Below are 16,747 nucleotides of genomic sequence, written 5' to 3'. Positions count from 1 at the left end.
TGAGTCCTTCGACATCCTTCTGCGTCAATTTTCTCACATTGGCCCAGCGTCAAACTGCCCACGCAGTCCCAGCGTCAACCTACCTTTGCGCTACCTCTTTCTGCGTCAACCTTCTTTTGCATTGTCTCTCCCTGCTCTACGTCTTCTTGCCTTGCACTCCCGAAGGATGTTGATGCCATCTCTTCCTTTCTCACCTGCAACTCTCCCTCTGATTCGATTTTCTCTTGCCTAACTTCGACCAATGAGAAAATCGATCTTACTTGAGTAACTAAGTATCTACCTCTTGTGTGTTCTCCAAGTGCCCATCAAGCCTCCTCTTATAATCCTCTCGTTGATCAATCAATGGCCCAAATTAGATCCTAATCAATGGCTAGGATCATATTGACTTGATCTCCGCCTTCTTCTAGAAGTTTCACCCACAGTTTAGATTAATACCCATTAATTATTTTAATTTCCTAAGTTTAGACTTAGGGTCCCATTAAAGATAATTAATTATTTTAATAAAACTGTCTTTGGGTGGAATTTCCCAAAACAATTTATGGGTATTGGATAATGCATGTGTCTAAGCCTCCTTGCAAAATTTGAGACTTAGAACACATCCGATGCTACTAGAAATCAACAGTAACTGGAGGGCAAAGTTCCCAAAAGTTTGCAAATATGTATGAGTTCTTCAAATCATGTATCTTTCAAGTCATTGTGTTTATACTCAAGTTAGTTGATGTGGGATCCCTTAAGGCCCACCTGCCAAAAAGCTTTGTCCCATCGACATCAGCACATTACCTGGGATCAAGGTTAGGATTAGATAAGGTACCTGGGAGCCTGCATGCCTTAATGGTAGGTATCCTCATCATCTACTAAGGAAATACATCAATGTTTCTTGGTAGATGAATTTTGCAATCCATTTGACTTCAACAAATCCATTCATGCCTAGTAGAATGTACCTAGTGCCTTGATTCCCATTGACATCAAAGGTGGGATATCTCGCATTGGTTAATGACCTCCTCAATGGTCGGTAATCCAATGATTCTTGCTTATGTTCAACATCGACACCATTTATTCACATATGCAAGATTGCACATGGGTGTATAGTGGTTGAAGACTATATGGTTTTGTGATCTCAACACAAATTCGCAGCATCTTGGATCTTTGTATCAACATTTCCATTTTCATTTGCAGCACTATATTTATTTCAGTAAAGGTTGCCATATAGCAGCCTGGCCATTCATTTGCAGCAGTAGTCACCTTTCCTCAGTTGTTTGGGGACATAAAACTCCTCAAGCATAGGGGAAAAGGGAACCTTCAGTTCATCCTTCAGCCCTTGAGTTCATCCTTCAACCTTCTTTAGCAGATCAGATCAACAGTCAAATCAGCTCCTGCCATTCCATGATTCACTTTATCCTACAACACCAAGCACATCAACAACAAAGGTAAAACTTGAGGTAAATTTGGCTTAAGATTCTCTAATTCATTAGAAGGTTTAGGAAACTTAATGATTCACCACTTCTCATTCCATGCATTTCATCTTTCATAAATCATTATCCTTTTGTTTGCCTTCCATTCACCACTCATAATAAAAAGACTTATACTCTGATTACAAGACCATGTTAAAAGCAAATCCTTATGATATATTAATAAAGGCAATCTTTATAGTGTCCTCTCCTCCCATGATAACAAGCATTTTATTTGGAGGATGAAGTCATTACTGCCATGAAATGATAAACGAAACCAGCTATAACATTGGCCTTGCGATGACAAAGTATGAAAGCATCTATTCACATACTTACCATCTCCATCACCACCTCATTTCATCCATCGTCTTTTCCTCATCCATTCCTTTCTTGTCCTCAATTTGTATTGCTCAGTAAATTAGTATGATATGTTAAATGTGAAGAGTGTTGCTCAATAAGAACCTGCACCTCCAAAAATTCAAGTAGTTTTGCTCCACAAGAACCAGCACCTCCAAATATTTAAGCAATGTTGTCCCACAAGAACCAGCATCTACAAAATAATGTCAAGAATCTATTAATGAGCAAGGGATTTGTTTGCATGAGGACATGCAAATCCATAGGCATGGGGGGATGTTGGGCCTCAAATATGCCCATTTTTTCCACTGTACAATACCACTATTCATAACCTAAATTCCTATATTTTTAATTCATGTCATGCCATAATTCCACAACTTGCTGCTAAATGCACATCTTACACATTGTAGTTGATTATCATTAGTTTTCTTGAATTTTATATGATTAGAGATGATTTTGCCATGATTTTCTAATGATGGTTTTACCAAGTTCATTTACCACAGGGATCCATTGCCGAAATTCTTCATAAAGCAAAATGCTACAAAACTAAGTACAGAATGTAGTACAGAATGCAGAATTCATGAAGGTGAAAGTCTAAAATTTGTGATCAAATGAGGAAGAATATCATGCTTCTGAGATGTGGGTTTTGTTCAGAATACCCTCATTCAAGTAACCCAGAAATCGTTTGGCGAAATTCATCATCACGAAGAAGTTATGGTCGGGGGAGTATTAAGCACAGAATCCCTGGGCTTGAAAGAATTCGCATTAAGTACAGAAAACCTGGGCCTGACGGTTTCGACGATCAACCACGCGGAGGACCACGATTGGGACAGTTAGTTGCACCTTCTAGAAATATTTTCAATCGATCTGTTCTCCTTGGCTTTAATTTGTTCCTTTACTTTACTTGAATCCGATCTACTCTTTACTTAGTTAATTTGTTGTAACTATTCTCCATCAATTGAACACTTTCAAAGGTCGTTGTTTTGTAAGGAGCAAAAGGGTACCATATGCATAGTTTTTTGTAAGAAGATATACACTCAGATAACACTGGAGATTGTGGCATACTTCTTATTGATGTCTAAACTGATGTTTCATTGAACTTTAATATAATTCTAGTCTCGGCATTTATTTTCCTGTAAGTGCTATGTCTTATGATTTTTAAGGTACTGAATTAGTTTCAGACTTGCTCCGGGAAGTGGCAAGGGCCCACCACAACCTGGAACCGAGTCCTATGACCATTGTAGATTGTAGGAAGCGTGTTTTACTAAAATTCGTAGATTTACATTTCGTTTCAAAGTTGTTTGCTGAATAGATCTCAGATTTATTGTCTTCCATTCTGTACTTAAGTTGCTCTATTTTTCTTGAATCTGGAAGGGAATAGTGAATGCATTGTCTTTGAGCCTTTTTGAATAGAGGAACAGCGTTGATTAATATTTCCTGTGCATGAATGATTTCATAATCACATTTCCACAGTCAAGAATACGTAGAAGGACACTTTCCAATTTCAAACAAATTTCGAAAGAAGAGTGATGACTGTGTTTTGAACTTAATCTTTTGATTCGAATCAAATTTTGTGCTTATTATTTAAGATCATGTATGTTTATCAATAACACAAAGTTCTTGTAGCATTGTGCTTTGCATGGAATATCCAGAAACAGTAGAGGTAGAATGTTATTCATTAATGTAGGTCATGTGTTAATATCTTAGGAGTTGTGTGGTGTTTATAACATAGTTATGAGATTCATTTGAACTGTAGTGTAATCGTTATTTGAATAGATCATAGGTTATTGCTCTTTTTCATAGGAAGCTCTTTACTTAGAATAAATTACCTGAGTTTATTTAGAATAGTTTTGAATTAGAAAGCAAGCTTTGTCTTTTGAAGTCTTTTGAATTTGAGTGTGTTGAATCGGGTAGCATAGAATATGAAAAATCGGTTACCCGATTCCTATTGCAGTAAACTGACAATATTTCACCTACTTGTTAAATTACTTGAACAAGTTACTTGCAGTTTTCTACGGCAAATACCGAAATACATACACTGTAGCCTACACAAAATAAAATACTACGGAAACTAAATACTGCACTGGAGAGAAATAAACACACACATCAACACAGTTGTTTTTGGACAATGTCCCCAAAAAACCCAATGTGGGAAAACCGGTGCAGCAGCTGACGGTTTTATTTATTATGCAGTAGTAATCTGAGTACAAATCATTAGATGCCCAAACTGGCTATCTGATACAGAGAAATACTGGCAAAGAGTTAGTGAGAAGAATCTCACACTGATCCGAGAGATCCAACTCTGATCAGGGGTTTGCTGACTAGCCCCACGCTGCCTCTACGCAGCGTCTATGTCAACCCTACGCAGATATGCATCACACCGGCTGGGCTTCGCATCAATCCCTCTACTGACCTCCTGTTGTTTGAAAATTCGACCTCCTAGCCCTCCGGTCTCACGCCCCGACTTCTGGCACTAAACCTCGTCTCTCCCAGTTGGAATTCGAACTCCTTCTGAAGCTCTGCACTGACTCTGCATGGAACTGCGCTGCCTCACTAAACTGCTCTCTGCCCTCTCTGCCTTGCACTCCCTGGATCTGGAAAACTTCCTCCAGTGCACTGTCCCTGCCCCTCTCTCATTGCTTCGACCTTACTGAATCACTTCCGGCAACTCACAGCTGCTACTCAGGAAATCGATTCTCTAGCAAAATCGAACTGCTCAAATCAATTTCTCCAACCACATCGAACTCCTTATAATCTCTCGTTGGAGCTCCAACAACCAAGATTAAAACATAATCGATAGCTAAGATTAACTTGGAGTTGATCCTCGTCTTCTTCTAGAAGATTTACACCTTATTTAATTAATACCCTTTAATTAACCAGATTTCCTAAGTTTACACTTAGGGAACCATTTAAAAAAGTTGATTATTTTAATTAAATCATCTCTAGGTGGAATTTCCATAAATGATTTCTGGGTTTTGGAGAATGCATGTGCCTTAGCCTCTCTACAAAGTTTTAAGGCTAGAGCACTTCCGATGCTACAAAAATCAATATAGAAGAATTGATTTGAGTTGTCATTTAGTTTCTTCTGAAGTCTTTCGAAATTGAATGTGTGAACTAGATAGCATAGAAGAATCAATTTGAGTTATCATTGAGTTTCCTTTGATATATAGTATCCTGGGAATTAGCTTATCAGGTTACTGTTAGTTTGGTTTGAAAATATCAGTAGTGATACTATCTGTTTTATTTCTAAATAAGTTCTTGAGTTAAATAAGTCATAGTTAAAAATAGAATAGTGATTTGAGTTTTGAATGAGATAGATTTGATTACAGTAAAATAAGTTTCTTCACTTCAGCTTTTCTGGATGAGATCATTAGATATAGGAATTGGGTATTTCGTACTTCATTTTGTACTTCATGATGTTAGTTTAGGTTAGATGCTTTGATCCTGCATTACCTGTGCTTGTGCCTCGAAGCTTACAAGCCCCGGATTGATATTAAAGGTTGGTGAATTTGTAGCAATACAATTTCCCTAACAGAGATACTCTCTCTCTCTCATGTAAGTGAATTTTTAAAGTTATTCTTGTCATCTTAATTGTCAAATGCATGTATATTGTTATCATTATTCTTGTATGGGTTAATGTAATGTGAAATTCTTTTGGGACCTTGAATAAGTGATTTAATGCATGTGTTGCTCTTTGAGGGATTGGGTGAATGTTCCTAGAGGCACCTCTTAGGTTGAAAGACCTCGAAACTTCATCTCTTTGGCAAATTTGAAGTATAAATCTCTAATTGCCTAGTTGTTGTCATTGAATAGGCTAGCGAAGGTTAATTAGGGCTCCTTCACTCACGAAATTTCTCGATCTAAGTGTATCTTGACTCCATTAAGCCCTCTAAGCAAGGCACTGATCCTCGCATCCTATTGGTGTTCAAATTTATCTTTTTTTCTTCACCCTTCCCAATTCTGGGTCTAACCCTAGAGGGTCACCTAGGGCATCAAGGGAAATCATTTGTAGCCATCCAAACATCTTGAAAATTGGTCCACAATTGCATTAGGGTCTTCTCAAGGGGTCCTCCAAGTTTGAGCACAATCCAACGGTGGAATCTCAAGATATAGCAAGCCCTAGTTATAAGACCATCTCTCTCCCTAGGTTGATTTGGGATAGTGTCCTCACTAGGATCATTGCATTCATATCTCAAAAGAAAAATAGTCCTTTGATCCTCTTCTCTTCCCTAATTAGGTCAAGCCCCTCCTTGATTTATCAACTCCATACCCTTGACCTAGTTTGGGTCCACTTGGGTTCTTTGTGGTCCCACAACTCTACAACTCAAATTCCACAAGGATTACATAGAATCCATTTCTTCACAAGGATCCTTAAGCCCAGGAAGCCCCTTGTCAAGGAATACCCTCCAAACCTAGGCTCAAGTGTCCTCTTAGCCCTTCCCAGAGAGACTAACACCTTGCTTTTCAAGCAAGTGAGCTATCTATTTGAGCTTCTCTTGTGAATAGGCTTTAGGAATCACCCCATGTCTGATCATTGACCCATCTATTCTTGTGATTCATCTCATACCGGGTCTCCTCCCATCGTTGAAATCCCGTAAAGAGTAGGGAGCTTTAGTTGAGGTGACAGTGGGCTATCACTCCATCTTGCCCCTTAACCTAGTCGTTGCTCTATAGGATCCCCTCCTAGGACCCCTGCTAGTTTGAGCGGTAACAGGGAGGACTCTATCAACTAGGAAAAATATCCATAAAAATGCCATGTGCCTCAACATGTGTGCCACAAAGGGTGAGTGCTCTACCTGATAAAACCACAAACTCTATAATGACCATCTTTGAGTGTAATAGGTAACCCCATAAACTAGGGCTCGACACATATGAACCTAGAATCAAGTCAACAAAAATCAAACCACCATTAAATGTTGCAATAATCCCCCACATGTGGGCACAAGGTGAGCACTCCACATAGGGATATAACATGTGTCATAACAATGTGTAATAAACATGAAATATACCAACATCTCCTTGGGAACTCACACTAGGAAACCACTCCAATAACATGAAACCACACCAAATACATCAAAAAAAAATGTTAGAACAATACAATATGGTCAATATACTGGACACTCCACAATTGAGTGACATAAACCATGTGAATGTGCCACACTCATGCCAACATAAAACCAATATGCTAAACAAAGCATGTCCAAGGAATATGTGCTACCTCAACCCATCAATCTTGTCCCACCAGCTAGTACAGTATGGAAAAAGGGACCATGGAATCATGCTAGACTCAAAGGGGCATAAACAAATAACTCCACACGCCCCACATTCTTCTAGACATCATACACCCATCGCTAAGGTAGTGGTTAGTGATACCGTAAGTGTAATGCCTGGGAAAGTGTGTGTATCCTTAAGATAGCCCTTGTATCTATCAATGTCACCAAGAAATATCTGTCCTATGCAATTGGAGCACGATTAAGATCACGAGTGGAACCTCATGCAATATGAGGGGTAAGAAGACCCACATTTTTGGTACACCAACTGAATGGAAGGAAGTTGGCAATGCAATCTTATAACTTTCCTACAAAAAAACAAATTACATGCTAATTAATTACATATGCTGCTATACATAATCTTGTTATTAGTGACACTAACATAACATTTCATGTTCATGAAGGATCAAGGAAAGAAGAAAATTTCAGCAATGATTGTCTACCCCTTCCCACTTTAATTATTCCTTGCAACATATAATACAAAGTAAATGCTATATTTCCTACGTTTCACTCCAGAATTAGGAAAGTTTATAACTATAACAGCAGAAAAATGGCACAAATTTTACCAAATTTCCACTAGTGAATGTAAAGTCAGAGATGCCATGATCATCAAAAAAATTCTTCACTTCCTTGAGTATGACAGGTTGGTCGAGGCTCCATTCACGAGTACAACCTGAACACCTGAGAAAATAAAATCAAAAGAAATGGCTATTCCATATACATCTAAAGCAGCAATTAAAATGCAAGTCATAGATGGAACCAATAAATACTCCAAACAAAGTTAAAATTCTAGTCCCATGTGTCCATGGAAAAAACAATATGCGTCATCAACCAAAATATGAATTATTCATATATAAACAGAATACAATCAAATGAAAACTATTTCAAAGTAAATTGATAATGATTTAGCAGAACTTGCCAGTTGCCACCTAAGATGCATCTTATATTGTTGCATAATAGGCCAGCTTAAGATCTTCTAAGTTCAAATCAATGATGGGAAAAGGTTACTCAAAAGACATCTCAGCTCTCATATTTAGGAATAAACTTACCTACTTGAATTTTCCAAGTCATAAGGTGTTAGAAACTTAGAAGCAATGTTACATTTATCGTTATCAGCAATTTATCGCCGGGGGTCCAAAATTTAAATTATCGGCAATATTGGGGAAATTATCGGGAAACTTTAAAAAATACAAAAATATACATTTTTTTTCAAAATGTTTTAACTTCTAAAACAACATCAACATTAAACAAACACATTACTACATAAATATGAAAATAAAATCGATACATAAGATGTATAATATGACAAGTGATACATTGGACTTCGATATTGAAATACAATATTTGTAGTGAGTCATAAGATCTAATAGAATGATACAAAATCATATCAAAATAAAAATAAATGTATCTCATGAGATGACTCATGGCAATAAAAACAACCAATTTCCCTTTGTTTGCTTAATGGAAATGGTCACAACACCCTCAACTTGACCAAAAGATTGGTCGAACAAAAAAATACATAAAATATTCAAATTTTGAAAAAAAACATATAATTCATGTGCATCTATATGAATCTAAATTATTATACATAAATGTGCAAAATTTATCATGTATATAGCAAGGGTGCATATAACCAAAATATCATCGAGTGCATGCCATCTTTGAATAAACAAAGATCATTAGAGAGGCTCCAAATGGTCTCTGAAATCCAAAGAAAATCATGCTACAACAAATAGCTACATGGCATCAAAACCATTTCCTATATTGGGATTCTCCTCATCAAGATCACCCTTTGAGCATTAAAATAGGATAGAAAACTCTTAACATCCTAATCAATGATTTTGCTTGAGTGAAATGTACATTTTTACTAGGGTCATGAAGAATTGAGTTAAGTGTACATTACTACTACAGTGATGAAGGAGGAGCTCAACAGTCAATGCCACCAACATCGAGGTACATAGAGGGCTTGGTGATGTTGATTAAATGTTAGTTCCATACCCTCATATATCACAAAATGTAATAGAAACATTGCAATCCCGCCAATTCTGAAATCATAAAAACTATTAAGTCTACTGGATTTTGAGTGGGATCTAAAATTATATTTTTTCCATATGAAATCCAATGAGGTCAAAACCACTCTCAAACATCCCGAGTCAATTAATGGTAATGTTAAAAATTTAAGTAAAAGGATGAAAATGAAAGATAAAGGAAAATGTCATTAATACTTAAGAATTTAATATTACCATTAATTACTAGGTTATGTATCTCATGAGATGAATCATGGGAAATGAAAACAATAGATTTCCCCTTGTTTGCTAAATGGAAATAGTCAGAGTATCCTTAGAGCTCAATCCCCTAACTCACTTTTAAAAAAATAGGGACAAAAGAAAAAAAAATTGTTAATAAGCTGAAATTGACAGAGCAGGGCGATAATTTCGAAATTATCACGATAATTACCTAAATTATTGTGATAAATTGAATTTAATGCGATAATTTCAATTCACACAATTTATCACAATAAACATTGGCGATAATAATGTAATAATTCTGATATTATCGCAATATGTGCAACACTGCTTAGAAGGGAGAAACAACTCTCTTAATGATTATGGGACATGTTATATCTACTGATTATAATGCTCAGTCAAGAGGTGCAAAACCAATTTTCACACTTCCATGCACAAATATGGTAAAGTTGATGATTTTCACAGATATGGTTAGAAAAAGACAAGAATTGGAAGAGGGGCAAGAGAGAATAAAAGCTTTTGATAAACTCAATATCAAAGATTAGCCATCAAACTGGAAGGTTTGCTCCAAGAGGAACGATGTGATTTCTCTGCATAATAAGCCTCATAAATTTCCTGGAGGTTGTGGTTTGTAGGAAAAATAAAATGTTTGTTGCCACATATGCATTTTCTTTGGGAATAAAATTGGAGCCATTTCATGAGAAATCAATCAACTCACAACAAAATGATTTAGCAAGATGTGTAAATAAAAAGGACGGAATATAGGAATTTCTCACCTATAATTCTTCTTAATGAAACTAGGACATGTTTTTATGCTATGAAAGTAACAGCACTATTTGCCAAAAGGAAGCAAAGTCAAAGATGCTTTTTGGAGTTGTAAAGTTGCTTAAATTATATGGGAATTGGTCTCTTCAAAGTTTGTAACTCTTCTAGTCGGACGGGGACCTCTCAGCTAGAAGGAGACAATCCTGGGAGACTTATGGATAGTTGAACAACATCGTAAGGAAATTTCATACACTATCTGGTTGTTAAAGATTGCTTTCTTTTGGCAGAGGTGCAGTGAGACTTTTAGTTGTGATCAAGCTAATTTTTGTCATCCATATTAGTGCCACAGTGAACATGTACAGGAAAAATGTAGATTGTATGGAGTTAGGGGATAAGGCAAACATGTTGGCCCTATTTTTCTATGTCATGACAAGGGATCAATCGCAGTATCATCACCCAAATTGACGGTCTTGTTATCGTTCTTAGCAAGTTGTTAAAGATCTTGTAGAACCCTCTATGGCCAGCACACATAGGACAGAGACTCAGTGTCACCTTGGCTTAAGTCCCCACTCTTTAAGCCCAACTCCTGCCAAAAGGGCTACAGGAAGCTTCTGTTGAGCTAACTCCAACCAAGTTACTCCAAAACCAATTCCTAGTAATGGAAGCTTCTGTTGATGGCTTGTTGGCTTAACATAAAAATCTGCATGTTAACCACTAAAGTTGCACCTGAAAATTTTTTAAGACTCCATGCCCGAGGATATGTCAGAGCATTTATGCACTTACAGAGTTCCAGATTTCATCTGGGCTTCTTAGCCCTTTCTCTCTCTTTTTTCTTCTTCAGTCCTCAGATCTTGCAACACTACGGCGATATTGTATAAATGTCACTAGCATGATCAATAAAGCCATGTAATAGGCCTAGGGTGTTGGGAATCAATTAGCAAGCGAGTATAATGTTACCGTTCAAACTAGCAGGGGTCCTAAGAGGGGATCCTATAGAGTAACTACTAAGTCAAGGGGCAAAAATGGAGAGATAGCCCACTGTCACCTCAGTTAAGGCTCCTTCCTCTTTACGGACTTTCACCAATGGAAGGAGACCTGGTATAAAGGGAATCACAAGATGAATAGATAAATAAGAGGATAAGGAGTGATTCTCAAGGCCTATTCACAAGAGAGGCTCAATTAGATAGCTTGCTTGCTTCAAAATCAAAGTGATGGGCTCTCTAGAAAAGGCTAAGAGGATTCTCGAGGCTAGGATTTGGGAATATATCTTGTCAAGATGGTTCCCAAACCAGAAAATCCTTGTGGAGAATTGGCCTTTATGTGATCTTTGTGAAATTAGAGTTATAAAGTTGCGGGACCACAAAGGACCAAGTGGACCCAAAATTAGGTCAAGGGTATGGAGTTGATCCACCAAGGAGGGGTTTGACCTAATTATGGAAGAGAAGAGGATCAAAGGACAAATTTTCTTTTGAGGATTGAATACAATGATCCAAATGAGGACACTAGCCAAGGGAAACCTAGGGAAAGAAATGGTCCTTGAGCTAGGGCTTGCTATATCTCAGGATCCCATTGTCAAAATTGCTTCAAATTTGGAGGGCCTCTAGAGGAAACCCTAGCACAGTTATGGACCAAAAATCAAGGTGTTTTGATGACTACAATGAAATTTATTTGATGCCCTAGGTGACCTATGAGGGTTAGGCCTAGAAAGAGAAAGAGGAGGCAAGAGAAAATAAGTGTTTACGTGACCACCAGTGGATGGATTAGTGCCTTGCCTCTGGGAGAGATGGAGTCAAGGTGAATTTATGATTTGGAGAAGATTAACCCAATCAAGGATGCCTCTAAGCAACTTCGCATGGCAATTAGGGCATGAGAGCAGCTACCCCAAGGACTTTATACTTTGATGTACAATGTTTGATGACTTATCAAGGCTTTTTCAACAAAAACAACCTTTAGAAACATTCACCCCTCATACTTGACACATGCAATGATGCAATGCTTCAAAAGATCAAAATTTCCACAATTTCGCATAGAAAAACAGTCAATTTCAAACCTATATATCGAAAATCCCAACAACATTCATGTGATATGATAAGAATAAACATTAAAAAAAAGATCACTTACATGTACAATGAGTATATCCAATCATCAAATCATGACAAGAATGAAGCTCCAAGACCAAGAGAATAATATCCAAACATCAAAATTCATCCATGAAACCAAACTCGTCCTCCAAAAGGAAATGCGAAATTCTTCAAGTAGCTACTAAACCCAAATCCAAGTGATGATGAGAGAAATGAATCACCTCTCATCAATTTATACCATCTCTAATGAGTTTGATTTTCCTAATTGGCCTAATTAAGCCCCAAATAATAAAATAATGTGCAATAATAACATCCCTTGGTGACAAGCCCACCAAGATAGCTCAATAACATAAAAGTAAGCCTCTCGAGAGGGCAAAATGATCAATATAATGAATCGTTGGGCCATTGAGAAGGCCAGATGAAGTCCAAAGTGTGTCATGGTGAGAGAATGGACTCCAAAAATAGTGGACAAAGGGTTGGCCCCTTGTTTTCCAAGTAAGTCACATGTGGTGCTCCCAAGTGGGTGTGGGGGAACAAGGACATCCTCATGGATCTCCAAGTGGATTGATATTGCCCGTAAACCATTCGTAAGGGCTAGGATGATAACATAATCCCTCCCTTTGTTTCCTACAGTGAGACACATCCTCATCTAGACCCTGGAACATCTGCCAAGTGTATGGTGTAAGCGTGGAGTCGGTTGGGCATGGTGAACCAGGTGCATCATCCTCATCCAAAAGGTGGAACATGAGCAATCACTAAGTGGTGTTAGGGATCCATAAGGTACTCTCTGCTATGGTGGAGGCCCATGGCTCTCAATGCTCACCCTACAAGTGTTAATGTGGCCCTCTAAAAGGCTTAGACCCCATATAGGGAGACCAAGCCCCAAATGGAGACCCACCTACAATCCTACATAAGATCCAATGTGTCCCCTTGCCTTCCAATACAACAAATCATCAAAATAATCAAATAAAAGAGCTTACAAGTCATGGAACCAATAGGGCACTTCATGGTGGCATGCCCTTCCATAGTGGGCTTTGGCATGTACAAGTGTCTCCAAGCTCAATAAGGGGTTAATCAGGGACCCTCTGAGATGGTTTCAACCTTTAAAGGGAGTGACATGTCCATGGTACATCCATCAGGTGGCAAATGATATAGTGATGGAACGGAGTGGGGATCAAGGGAATGCTCCAAGTCACATGCCATGGTACAAGGGTAACTATAATTGCTGGAATTTCTAAGTCTAATTGTTAGAAACCCTTCATGTACTTTTCTGATTTATTTTTGCCTACTTGTTCTAATTAATTGAAAGTTATTTACCATGTAAATACTGAAAATAAATACAAGTACATGCTCAACACATTACAGATCATCAACTGAAGGAAACAAAACAAGCACACAAGTGACACAGTTGTTTTTGGACCAATGTCCCCAGAAAAACCCAATGCGGGAAAACCGATGCAACTATCTGAGGGTTTTAATTATTAAGCAGTTTCAGAATACAATTTGGGTGCCAAAACCGGCTCACCCAATAGAGAATAATCTCGACAGTAGTACCTCTCTACTTGGAAGCAGATATTCCAGTTGAAACCCCAGATAAACACTCCGACAGCTCCCAGCTCTAATCTGCCCCATGAAAACCCCAGCGTCAGCCTCTAGGGACTGTGTCAGCTCTTCCTAGCCCAGCGTCAGCCCAACAACCCCTGTGTCCACCTCTGGAGGCACTGCGTCAGCCTCTAGAGCCTCTACATCACCCACGCTGGCTCTCTGAGGCACTACACAACTCCTGGCTGCCTCTACGTGGGCCCTAGCCGGCCTTGCGTCCCTCTCTCCCGGCTTCTGCGCTGATTTTCCCGGTACCCTCTATGCCTCTTTGCTTTTGTATTCACTGCCCCTCAACTGCAACTCCGATCACTCTTTCGAGTCTTGACTTCCTCAGCAAACCCTGCCCCAGAAAATCGAAATCTTGATCAACTTAGTGTGTTCTCCAAGTGACCCTCAAGCCTCCTCTTATACTTTTCTCATTGACAATTCAACAACCGAGATTAAGTCCCTAATAAACAGCTAAGATTAACTTTAGCTTCATCCATGACTTTTGGGCCCTTCTAACACAGTTTTATATTAATTCACATTAATATTTTATTTTCCCGAAGTTTAGACTTAGGGACTCCATTAAAAATATTAATTATTTTAATATCTCCCAAACTATTTAGAATCTGCCCAAACCATTTCTGGGTATTGGAGATCTCATGTGCTTTAGCCTCTCCACCAATTTTCATGGCTAGAGCACATCCGATGCTACTCCAAATCAACAATAATAAGGGGAATCCCACACCTGGGTATATGAGTGTAGGAGGGAGCAAATCGTGGTATATGAGTTACCCCGACCTTTGTTTTTCCACCCTTATTCATATGCGTTTTTCCTTTGATTGATTTTTCTTCATAACTACTCGGGGCTCTAGGGGATTAGAGCATGATGTGTAGGATGAACCAGTAGGTATCCCTTTTTGAGGTTGGGCATTTCACTGCCCACTCGAGGTTGGGACAATCATGGAAGGGGCTCATCTAGGGCCCATAGGAACTAGGGTGATGGCCATGGATAAGGGGCAGACCTCATGTTTGGCTTTTGGCCACGTGCTAAATTTGTATGTGTTGGCCCTCTTTTACATTTTGTGGTACATTTCCTGTTGAGAGTGGCCAAATTATGCTTTTTCTTTTCTTTTTAGTTGGATCAAACTCCGGGGCATCATTCCAGGCCCAACCCAAGGTGTGGACAAGGGGAGGGGGAGGCTAACACTATGTGGACCCGGATCGGAGAAGAGATGAATGGGGTTAAAGTGAGTGGAAGGGAGTGATGTATATGGTGTCGAGAAGCATGACCATGCAACCAAAATCGGGATTTCCCATGTAGTGTTGACCCTAAAGCTAATGGCCAGTAAAGGAGATCCCACGGGACTAGGATACATGGCTAACCATGAAATCAGATAGCAGAGACAAGAGTACAGACCCAACTCACTCTTTCCGCCGAATTCCCCCACAAATCCATGCCCAAAAGTGCCCATGCCAAGTAAGGAAAATTACTCAACTATACCAATGAAAAGCCATCCATACCTTTGGGGTTGGGAGGCCCACCTTCAAACATACGATCATAACAGATGGGTGAGGGACCACATGGTTGGCTCAGGTGGCAGAGATAACGGCACATCGAGCTATCTGGTGGTTAGAAGGCGTTGCTGACTGTCAGCTAAGGACCATCTAGGAGAAAATTTTTCTCCTATGCATACTACCCACAGGGGGTGGGTAACATCTAACTCCAACTAGGACATGAGCTCTCAGAAAGGTGCGCAAAGCTACTCAAACGGGAGGTCATGAGAACACTAGCAATCTCTTGGTTTTGCAAACCTGTTACCTTCACATATCACAAATCAAACACACGGGGCAACCTGCTTTCACAGCGTCTCATGATCGCATATGCTTATATTAGGCCACTAAAAAAAATAACTAATAAATAAAATTTCAAATGCAATTTTAATCTAAATGCAGCTAATCTAGTATGAAATATCATATGATGTCAGTTCTGATGAGAAAATCAATATATGATTCATCCTATCCTAACATGCATATAATACAGGGCTAATTCTAAGTGTAATCATAAAGCTAGTGCAGCCATCCTATCATCATATCAATATAAATGTGCCTGCCTATATGATTAGTCATGTAGCAAATTTCAAAGCAAACGTGGACACAAGCGCATGGAGGATGATGCAGATGGGGGGCGGGAAAATATGATATCCATTTGATGTAAACGGAAGTCCTATGAAAGTAAGTCAATCTAGAAGTGCAGAACTTTGCCTTTCAGCACATGATGGAAATGAATTATCACACTCAAGAATTCCCTATCATAACCCTATTTCGTAATGATATGCCTCACAGACGCCATAGGGTTGAGGTGGGAAGAAAAAGGGGACTCGAGACATGGAAAGGGCAACAAATTGGTTGCTCGATGGAATAATAAGTATCCACAATCTCAAGGGTATGAGGGGGAAGGAGGGATACATTTAATGTATGGTTCTTTCTCAATATCATACCTAGGAGGGGAAGGGGGATCATCAATGATGGTGACAATGTGATAATGGGCGAGGCAAGGGCTTGTGGATAATGTGGTTATGCTATTGGAATCCTGAAGAATGTGTGGGAAAGCAAGGCCTTTGTTAGTATCATCATCAGTGTCATAAATGGGGCATGCCATTTCCAATAAACTTTCTTCATGTGTGGGAAAACAATGACCCTCCCTTTCAATGGTGCGAGTAGGGATATCGTTATGAGTAATGTCCAAGAGAAAAGAAGAATCAATTTCTACCTCATTTTCCGCATCAGTGTCATAAATAGGTTCATTGTCAAAATGATAGTTTCCCACATCCCATTTTCCCTTATTAATGCACAAGAAATGAGAAATGTCATCTTCACAAGAAGGTACAATACTCATATCTTCAAACCCTCTTTCTTGAATGAAAGCCCCTTGTTCATGGTGTTCATCTTTATGGACTTCAAGGGGGCCTTCATTCGTATCAATTCCCAAATCAGGA

The 16,747-nt window shown here is 38.8% G+C and overlaps 1 protein-coding gene across 4 annotated transcripts in view; it reads right to left on the bottom strand.

Annotated features, from left to right (window-relative positions):
* Positions 1–16,747, bottom strand: part of LOC149264395 (S-adenosyl-L-methionine-dependent methyltransferases superfamily protein) — a 287,352-nt gene that overhangs the window by 229,261 nt on the left and 41,344 nt on the right. For all 4 annotated transcript variants that reach the window (XM_089428071.1, XM_089428059.1, XM_089428055.1 and 1 more), the window contains exon 2: positions 7,639–7,753. In XM_089428071.1, coding sequence (XP_089284197.1) covers positions 7,639–7,753 — 115 coding nt within the window. The remainder of the gene's footprint in view (positions 1–7,638; positions 7,754–16,747) is intronic.

This window comes from Pinus tabuliformis, chromosome 6 (genome assembly GCF_031772625.1).
Source record: "Pinus tabuliformis cultivar Carrire ecotype Pingquan chromosome 6, CPIR1, whole genome shotgun sequence".
NCBI lineage: Eukaryota > Viridiplantae > Streptophyta > Pinopsida > Pinales > Pinaceae > Pinus > Pinus tabuliformis.
The sequence above is the reverse complement of the archived record's forward strand: the minus strand, read 5'-3'. Positions and strand labels throughout refer to the sequence as shown.